This window comes from Octodon degus, unplaced genomic scaffold, assembly GCF_000260255.1.
Source record: "Octodon degus isolate 3935 unplaced genomic scaffold, OctDeg1.0 scaffold00027, whole genome shotgun sequence".
Classification (NCBI taxonomy): Eukaryota; Metazoa; Chordata; class Mammalia; order Rodentia; family Octodontidae; genus Octodon; species Octodon degus.
In genome coordinates this window covers 2,953,763-2,963,957 of record NW_004524603.1, presented here as the reverse complement: position 1 = coordinate 2,963,957, position 10,195 = coordinate 2,953,763, and the positions used below count along the sequence as shown (strand labels likewise).

The window sequence follows — 10,195 nt, the reverse complement described above, 5'->3', positions numbered from 1 at the left end:
TGCCTACCCCTATGTCCTCAAGGGTTCCTCCTTAAGTCTATATTTTTAAAGCTCAAATAAGAAGAGGAACAGCTGTTGGCAGAATGACATATAAACACATACGTGGAACAAACATGAATGTCTTTTCCAAAATCAGAGTGCACTCAAATATATTTCTGGCCAGGTTTAAATTATGATGACCTTTTGAGTTTGTAATTATGAGAAACTAGTCAGAGCTTTTGTAGATCAATTAACAGGGGTCTCTTATAAGAATTTGAAAAATGTAAAAATAACCTCTGATTAGTTTGAAAAGGAGCAAGCAAACTGAGCAGGGTATAGCGATTAGGCCATCACAGTAGAGGATCACTGACCGCCCGAAGTCCTGGACTCGCAGGCTGGCAAGAAGCGTGTGAGGGGAGGGGCGGGGAGCTGTGACAGGGTCGAGTGCTTGTGGCTGTAACAGGCGACTGTGCAGGTGGCCAAGGGACAGGGGGAGTGAGGGCAAGCAGCAGGCTCGACTGGAAAGGGCAGGATCGGTGCGTTGTTATCCTGCCATCAGCTGGATAGCAGAGGGAGGGGCACACGCTGTTGGGGAGAAAGCATGTTATTAGCTGTTTTTGTATCAAAACCTGGAGGAAGAAGAGACCATGGTTGTAAGTTGGGAGCAAAGAAGAATATGAGGAATTCAGGACTGGCCAGCAAAGGCAGACGAGAAAAGCAGGGGGAGAGGGAACAAAGCGAGAGTGAGGTATCTCCTCAGCCCCTGACAGTTGAGAGGTCAGAAGTGAAGTAGCATCTGTTGCCACAGGGGCTGCGGTGGGGCAGATGGTGGCGGCCCTGGTGGTGGCCTGTGGTGGCGGGGGGTGGCTCTGGAGGCTGTGGCTCTTGGGACGGGGGTAGGGGCAGGTAGAGCTCAGAATGATTGTGGAGAGTAAAGCAAGTGGGGACCTGGGGAACCTCAGACTGTTTCCCATTGCAGCAATAAAAGTTATCTAAATCGCTGAAGGTTCTGAGGCTTGTGGTCCGCTCAGAAGGGCTAGTGGCGGACTGGGCCAAGGGCCTAGTCAGAAGGGAGAGGCAGATGCCTTGGCGTCCCTCCTGGGTCTTCAGCACCAAATATTACGTATGAATCCATACAATCGACCAGGCCAGGCATTCTGACATGAGCAGAAGATTTACTGGGGGCAGCAGGCAGGCTGGCTGTCTAGCAGACTAAGACAGCAGCGAACAAGGCAAAGCACAGGGATTCTAAGGAGTTTTGTGGGGAAGGCGCTTGTGAGCTGGAACAGCTGCGGGAGAGCTAATCTTGGCAGGGCTACCTAGTCTGTGGGGCCTTTTGACATTAACAGAAAGAGAATTTCTGTGGTTTTGTCCAGGTCAAAGCCAGGCAGACTTGTTCTGTGGTTTTGGGCTCGGCTCTGTGTGGGGTCAGGAGGGAGAGAGTTTGGGGGCAGGGGGTGCCTGGGAAACCAAGAGGGAGAGTGTTTGGGGCAGGGTACCTGGAAAACTTCAAATCCTAACCTATCACCTAGTTTCTATATTATGCTTCATCTGTGAGACTTTTCATATACATAAACATTGGATAAAATAATAAATAATGCAAAAACAAAGCAACAATAGAAGCACAGGTACAGATTTTAAAACAAGTCTATATATTGATTCCATCATTCAAAAGAAATTGAGGAACATCTACTATGGGCCAGACCCCTTTAAAAGGTGAAATTCATGTTCCCTACCTTAAAAAGAAAAGGGGAAAAATAAGCTCACCTGGGACAGAGAATTGGGGTCAATCACTAGCGTGGTGGGGCTGCTCTCCAGGCAGGAAGGAGGCCCGCTCCGCTTGGAGCCCCAGAGAGAACCGCAGCCTCCAGTGTACACAGATTTCCTCATGGATCCTCTACCACCCCTCAGATAGGACTTCAAGTAATTTTCAGCCAGTTGCAGTTGGTTTCTTATACTCATGGTCGAACTGCTCCCAGAGATTTCTCTAGAGAAATCAATCTGGTTGTGTCTTGGAGCCAAGCGTGCTGCAAACGGGAGCAGTGTTCCCTAGACGCACAGCCGCGGCCGCTCCTGTCTCCGGGGACGTTTGCCCGGCCCAGATGCCACACTCAGCGCCAAGCCCAGGACTCATCTGGGGACAGTCTGCTGGGGCTGGACGCTTTATCCAGAAGTAGGTCAGGACTCCCCAGGGCGCACCTTGCAGTTTGCAGGGGTGGATCTGGTTTTGCATTCCGGTGCTCCTGATCTATTGATAGAACAGCATGCCAGAAACTGTTTCCTCCCTTATGATAAGAACCTGCCAAGGAAGCTTGATAACAGATTAGCAGGTAGCACTGACTGCCCTTCTCTGGTTTATAAAGAAGTCTCATTGGAAGTGCTGGTCCAAGTACCTCGCGATGCCCAGCACAGGGGGCGGATGAGCCAGACCACGTGAGGCCTATCACGCACAAAACAGCTTGTGCTGGCCCGTCTGGCACCTTATCAGAACTCTTGACCTAATGGTGTGGGCACTGCAAATGGAATCAGCCACTTTGCTTCCCCAAAGGTTTGTAAGGGAGAAAACAAATCATTAACTTTTGCAGAGAGGGCATAAAACATTAAAGTCAGTCCCTGGCTTAGGAGTGAGCTCCTTCCTGGGAGAATTACTCGTAAGTTGAATTTGTTCATAAACGGAAAAAGTGAGTCTTTGTACAGTACACTTGGGAAGGTTTGCAACTCGTATGCTCAGAAATTGGGGACTTACTGTACTCTCCAGAAAGAAAGGTACTTTATACTGGTCTCCTTAATGCTGCTGGGATGAGATAGTTGACACAAACAGTACAGGAGGCAGGGTTCGCTTTTGCTCCTAGTCTCAGGGGCGTAGTGCATGGTCAGCTGGCCCCGAGACAGAATCTTCATGGTGGAAGAGCACAGCCGATGACCTCACGGGGGCCAGGATGCAGGGAGAGCCAGGATGCACCTTTCAGAGATGCATCCTCAGGGATCTGCTTCCGCGGAAGCTCCCAGCTCAGCAGCCCACTGCAAAGGCCAGTGCCTTCATGACACGATCTCATTTGCGAGCCCCCCTCTGAACACATGAGTCGTTTGGGAACACATCGAGACCTGAATCGTAGCTGTCTCTTATGAAGCCCTATCTGAGCAGCTTGCCATTGTCTTTGCCTCCTCTGTGTCTATGCTGTATGAATGAGTTGACAATGTATTGAATGTAAAGGGCTGCAAGGAGCTGCACCTCCCAGGGATTCCCAAATTCCCTTCAGGGTGAAATCCAAAGTACAGAAGCCAGAGGCCACTTCCCGCATCTCTAACTTCAGGCTGTCTTCCTTCCTTTTAGAAGGGAGAAATCACCTCTCTTCTAGCAGCAAGCTGGGGAGGTGATAGAGAAATCCACACCAAGACCATAGCCACACTCAGAAACAGGAACAGAGTTCTTCTTCCCATGAAGGAGGTGATGTGTCCCTGGGAGAAGAACCAAGGAGGAACCTTAGCAGGAGGCCAGGCCCAGATCCCGCCACCCACATGGGGAGGGCTGGTGTGCTGGTGTTCTGGAGAGGACAGAGGCTGGGCTCCACCCGTGCCTTAAGGCGCTGCCTATCTGGGGAAAGGTGGTCCGGCCTGATTGGCCACATGAGACCTGGTCAGAAGCTATTGCCCAGAGAGTCTTCAAACTGCCTGAGACTGCACTGGGAGTCTCTCAAACCCAGGTCGCTGGGGCCAGGGCTTCCAGCCAAGTCCCCAGAGCAGAGGCCTTTGCCCATGGAGCCGAGCAGCAAGCTGCACAGAACACTGAGATCCCAGAAAGTCCCCGTGCAGAAGGAACATGCAAAATGACACCTCAGGTCTTCGGAGAATTATCCATTGGATAAAGGAGAGTAAAGCATCACATGAGAAGAGCAGATCTTGGAAAAGAGATAATGAGGAGCTTTAGAAATTCAAATCTAATCATTCCAAATCCAAAAGCTTAATAGCTAGATAAAGTAACAGTCTGACATGCCTAAGGAAACATCAAGAAATCAAACTGATGACATCATAGAAAGGTCCCCCGTAGGAAGGTGGAAAACGTGGGGCCGGGGAGATGGCTCAGTGGAAGGTGGAAAACGTGAAAGATAGGTGAGCACAGGGAGGTGGACCTCAGCCCAGCTGGACTTCTGGGGGAAGAGCAAAGAGGACAGGAGAGCTGCCACTGAGGTCATTCCTGGAAGGGCTTCTGACGTGGAACTGCGCCGTTCTGCCCCTGGAAGGACTCAAGATGATGGCCAGCACGTGGACGTGCCCCAGTGGCCCTGTGGGGTCACAAGCAGCAGCCAGATCTGCCTTTCCTCCTAGCGCTTTCCTGCTCCTGCCGTCACACCGCAGTTTCCTGAAGCACTGCCCCCCCTGAGCTTGATCCTTCTGAGCTGGATTGTTCTTTTGCCTCCTTTCTTTTGGCTGAAGGCTACATCCTTGAGGAAGTCTCCCCAGAATCGCTCCCAACATCCGGTTCCCTGACCCCTTCAGTGTTAGGGCGGGCTCTGCTCCTCTCAGTGCCCGCCATCATGGTCGCAGTGCATGTGGCTTGGGCCCCCACTGCTCTGTGACCTTCTTGCAGCTGAGGGTGGACTCTGCCGCTTTGGCTCTTTGGGGCTTAGCGTGGCTGCTGGAACGTGGCGGTCAGTCACGGCCACAGCCACCTCCAAGGATCTGGGGGCATTTCACTCCGTAAGTCAGTGGTCGAGTGAGCTAGCTGGGTGCGTGAGTGAGTCTTCAGCATCCTGGCAGGCCAGCCACGAGCTTCTCCAGTTATGTCTTGGCAGAGCCGAGCATCTGGCTCCGCTAACTCAGAACAGCACATCCCACTACGCTTCCACCACAAACTGTCCTGTATAAAAATCCGCACATGGTCCACACATCTTTAAAGAACAAAAATAGTAGTAGTTTTGCAAAATAATAAGACACTTATGAAAAGAAACTTTTTAGAACGTGAAAACCTTGCTTCCTGCCTTCCGTCCCCATGGCTTGCTTTCACATCGCTTGTACGTTTTGTCCTTAAGTGATACACAGACGCCTCAGACCATGAGCCAGAGCCATCCTTGCACAGGGAAGTGCAATTAGGTGAATCTAAGTCTTCATAGGACTGTGGTTGTAGCCTTGTTCTTACTAGCACATGTTACAGGGCAGGCAGGTCACATCCACTATGGGGAGCTGGCATGTGTAAAGCACGCAAACGCTTTGCGTAACCCTCTTCTTGCCCCTCTGTTTCCTGATCACCTTTCCTCTTGCAAAAGGTCCACTTCTCTGTTTTCTGTTATCCACCTTTTGTTTCGCTCCTTACTTTAATTTATTCTTTGGGCTTCTCTGAGACAAACCAGGTGATATTTAAGCTTGTTTCTGACCATATACGCAGAAGTGCCTCAGGAAGATTTATAGCTATTAGTAGCTGGGTTACAGTGTAGCAGTCTTAGGTGGATGTTCAGTTGTCCTTAAATTCTCATTTTTTGTCTGTTTTTCATGAGAAAACCATCATCTTAGGAACTCTGTGTCTTTCCCAGGGCTGCCTCTGAGGCAGGTAGAACCGTCTAGAAGAACCAGCTGTGTTTCCACCCTGGGGTAGCTGCGCGCACATCAGAGTCTTGTAGCAGCCCCCTGAGTAATACCTTTCTGTAGTTCTCGAAGGCCTTTCACACAAAGAAAGCCATTTCATTTGATATCCAGGAGATCAGTCAATGCACGGGGGCACTTGGCTTTGCTGGTAACTTCAATACTCTAATAGCCAAAGAGGCCAGAAAAGAGGGAACGTGGCCCAGTGAAATCTATGAATGACAGCCCAGAAGACACTCTGGAGAGCATATCCAGAGATTGTTGCTTCTGGTCTCATTATACAATTCCACACTCCTTGCTATTTTTCCAACCTGCTAGAGAGTTTGAAAGAGAAAATTAAGAGGCCAAGGGCATTGCAGAGGGCAGGAACCATGGCAACCCAGTACAGGTCCTGCAGGCAGAAACCGGAAAGAGGCGCAGACACAACAGGCAGCGATCAAAGCATGAGCACAGGCTGGCCGGGAGCCAGCTAACAGAGGCTGTGCACAGACCACGCAGCTAGCCTGAGGGTGACCCCACGGCCACGCGGCACAAACCACGAATGCGAGGAGCACAGCACAAGGACAAGAGTCGTCAGGTATAGTGCAGAGAGGTTGGCACCCTCCGGCTGGGAGCTCCAGGTAGATGGCATGCAGCAGAGGCGGGCGAGGGAAGCAAGCTGTTTGTTACTGAAACAGAGGAGGTGCCGCTCTGGTAGGTTGCTTTGTGTGCCCTTAGCTGAGGGCCTCCTAATAATAGGGCAAATAAATGGATTTCTGTGACTTCCCAGGAGAGCTAACATCCAGGAAGCTTTGATTGAATAATGGCTGCCAGATTCCAAAAGCCCCACCCACTGGTCATGGACAAGTGTCCTCTCTCGGGCTAGGTTAGTTCAGTGCCTTGGTGGGCTCACCCCGGGTGCTTCCGCCTAAGCATGGATGGGTAGGCTGGCCAGTTTGCACATTCAGTTTTCATTCAGGTGTCAGTCTGTCTGAATAAGCACTAACCCAGAGCCCAGTGACATCCAGGGACGAGTGATGCTACGGAGCATAAATACCTATGGGGCAGTTCATGCGCCTTTGAATTCCTAGCAGCCAGCACTGTCTGTGGTCAGTAGCCCTGGACACTATGTGTTGACCATCCATGCTGATTGCTCAGCCTCTTCTGGCCTTTCATCCCCACCGTAGTTGTGCATCTGCCTTGAAATATTTACTTCTGCATATAAGGAACAGAATCACACCCTGCGCGTGCCTGTGAGGGCCCAGACATGCTATTTGACTCAAGTAAGGTCTCCTTACCACTGCTGTTGATCGTTTAATGGAAAAGAGGAAGCAAGACTGGCTGTCGCTCACCACTCATTTACAGAAATTGTATTTTGCATGTATGTTACTTAACCAATTTGAAAAAAACCTCACACTCCCTTTCTCATTTTTCTCCTAGCGGAAGATAATAGTCTGTCTCAAAAGAAGAAGGTCACCGTGGAAGATCTCTTCAGTAAAGATTTCAAAATCCATGACCCAGAGGTGAAGTGGATAAGCGGTGAGTGCAGGGCCCTTGGGGCCCAAGGAGCTCACTCCCTGGGCCCGCGCCGCTCTGTCCCTGCGCTGGCTGTGGGCGCTCTGTAGAGGGCAGAGCTTTGCACAGACAGAGCCGCCGTACTCCAATGCCAGGACCACGCAGACCCGGTTAGCTGGGCTTCCCGTTCCATGGTGCCGCCTGGCAGACTTCAGCCTGCATGGGCTTCCTGAGGGACAGGTCTGACAGGATGCATCCTCCTGGGGCTCACGGGAAGGTGTGGCTGGTTGCTAAGCAACAGCCTCAGAGTGGCCCCTACAAAGAATTCTGGGAGACACAGGAGCCTGCTCTGCAGATGCTCCTGAGTTTACTGTTCCTCTTCAACTTCAATCTGGATCAAACCTAGATTTTTAGGAAGGATATTTTTTAAAACAACAAAAATAGAATTGGGGCAGAAAGTCATGTGCTCCTATGTCCGGGGACCAGAGTGGTCTCCCTCTTCCCTGCAGTGTCCGAAGCTGTGGCAGCAGTTCTGTCCTCCCAAGCTGTGTCTTCCCTTCTGTCACCCCTCCTGTGTGCTGTTTCCTCCACCAACCCCCCACTTGGCTTTCAGCCTAGGCTTCATGGAATACATTTGAAAATAATCCTGGGGTCAGCTGGAGGCCCAGCTCGAATCCTCGCCTTCATGAGAAGTGAGGCCCATAGAGGTCACAGTGTGCTCTGCAGCCACGGAGCCAGTCCACGGCGTGGTTTGGGTAGAGGCCCACCCTGGCTTCCAGTTCCTCGCCTTCCATTAGCCCAGTTTTCGGATCGTTCTTTTAGCGGCCACGCTGCCGCGGCGAGGCTTTTCCGCACCTCCCAAACTCTCAGAGGCGATTAGCAGCGTTTCTGCTCCAGCTGCGGGCAGCAGCAGCAGCACTTCCTTTCTCCGCTCTCGCTTCTGCAGCCGTACCTGAGGGAAGGGATGTATAAACACGGGAGATCCGCGGAGAGGGCGCTGTGGGTGCAGCAGAGAGACACAGAGACCGGGTCGCACCCTGAGCTCGGCAGCTCTGCTGACTGAAGCGCGGACTTGGCCTGTCGCGCTGCAGCTCCCTCGGTGCCAGCTGGAAGTCTGTGCCGGCGGCGCGCTGCGCAGGAGGTCTGGGCCGGACCCCGGGAGGGTGTCATGGCTCCTTTCCTCGGTGAGCGGGGCCGCATCCCAGAGACAACGTGGTGAGCAACCTCACGAGAGGCAGGGGGAACTGATTTCAGGGCGGGAGTGCACACTGCGTCTTCTCGGGGTGACGGGGACTTGTTAGGGAAGTGCAGAGCAGGCCCCTGGAAAACTCCGCGTCTAAAAGGCTGGCCTGTGCCAACCGCAGCTGGGAGAACCCAGGATGAGTGGGAGCCGAGGCCCAGTAATGGCAACACAAAAGCTGGCGGGAAGGCAGGTTCTGAGCCTCAGTCAAGAGGCCCGAGTGAAGGGATGGCAGCCCCAAGCTTCGGGGTTCAGAGGAGGCGGGAGGATGGCCCAGGACCATTCTAGGGTGCCACAGCCTCAGACAGGGCCAAATCGTCTTCACCAGTGCAAAATAAGTGAAGCCGAGCCCTGAGCTCCGGTGTCCCGGGTCACAGAAGCTTCTGCAGGCATCTGGGCCAATGAACAGAATAAGGACTCTGTGTGTCACCAGCAAGCCAGGGTGCTGGCTGTGACATGAGCCAGCACTCTCTGGCCACAGCAAGATTGCTTCACATCCCCAAAGTCGGGACCTAACACAGGCCATCGGGGCGGCGCTGTGTGCCTGCAGACACTGCACGGCCTGTCTGATCGGGTTCCCGGGCACCCACTCATGGAGCACACCTGCAGTGCTCTGGTCCGGCCAGCTGGGGAGTGTCCAGACTTACAGAGGAGCCCCCCCTTTGTAATGTGCCTGGTGGCCAGGTCTCCCCAAAGAGCAGGCTCCCTGCACTGCTCCTAGCACCCCTCCTGCTTCTCCTTCATTTACTCCTCCTCCTAATCCTTCCTTTCCTTCCGTCCCCTAGAAGTGTGTCAGCTTAAAGCTGACCCAAGGTTAGTAATGGTTTCTGGTTACTCTTACGAGTACCATGGAGAATCCTTGCACTTTCTTCTCCTGCAAGTCTAAGTGTGAGGATCTGGGAAAGATTACTATAAATTCACAGGGTTATCTCATGTGGCAGAGCTGGGGTGAGCCTCAGACATTGTTAGAACATTCATTCACGCAACAAGACTTGTCAAAGACCTCCAGTGTAGCAGGCAGGCACATTGCTGGGCCAAGAGAGGGCAAAAAATTCACCCCTGAGCAAGTTAGTGTAGACATGGGAATCAGCACGCAGTAAGTACCACTACCGCCGTCACCAGATTCTCCTCTCCCTGATTTTCATCCTCCTCCTCTTCCTCTTCCTCCCCGGCCTCCTCATGTGGTTCTGTGTTAACCTCGAGGCTAAGTGTTTTATGCCTGTTAGTTTTATTCTCAGAACTCCTATTATTCCCATTTGGAAGATGAGGAAACTTATCCTCAGCATCTTTAAGTAATTTAATCAATATCATATACATTTGATGTGTTGTAAAATTTAGTACTAATGCTTTTCATCTTGGGTGTCATCATTGTTGTTGTCATCGATGTCATTAGTAACGAAGTTTAAACTTGAACCCAGCTCTATCTGGGTTTGATAGACCACGCCGCGCTGGAGAAGGTCCCGATCTTCTGTCCCTGGCCGGTTCCTTGTGCAGCCTCAGTGGCTGCGTCCCATGCTTGCCCGAGAGCACGGGCTGTGAGTGTCTCTGAGTCATTGCAGCCCTTTCAACGCAGTCCCAGTAGCCTCTTTCCATAGTGCCTGCACCAAAGCAACGGTATACCCAAGTGATAAAGAAAAATGCCGTGATTCTCTATAGAGGAAAAACTGGGATATTTTTAGTACCCATTAACCACTAAAGTTAACAAATGTGTCTTGGGTTTAATATTGGAGTTAATAGTCTAGAGCTAATGTGCTTTATTTGTCAGGAGGAAATGTGGTGGGTTGGAGTTTTAGTAGACTTCTTCTCAATCCACCTTTTCTGAACGTGATTGGTACGATGGCCTTTTAGGGCTGCAGCAGGGGCACAGGCAGCGATAGCCCTGCGGCACCCCAGCACTCCCCGTGC

The 10,195-nt window shown here is 51.8% G+C and overlaps 1 protein-coding gene across 3 annotated transcripts in view; it reads left to right on the top strand.

Moving 5' to 3' along the window:
• Dpp6 (dipeptidyl peptidase like 6) overlaps positions 1 to 10,195 on the top strand; it is an 840,304-nt gene that overhangs the window by 558,775 nt on the left and 271,334 nt on the right. For all 3 annotated transcript variants that reach the window (XM_023712908.1, XM_004628971.2, XM_023712909.1), the window contains exon 3: positions 6,976 to 7,074. In XM_023712908.1, the coding sequence (XP_023568676.1) occupies positions 6,976 to 7,074 (99 nt within the window). The remainder of the gene's footprint in view (positions 1 to 6,975; positions 7,075 to 10,195) is intronic.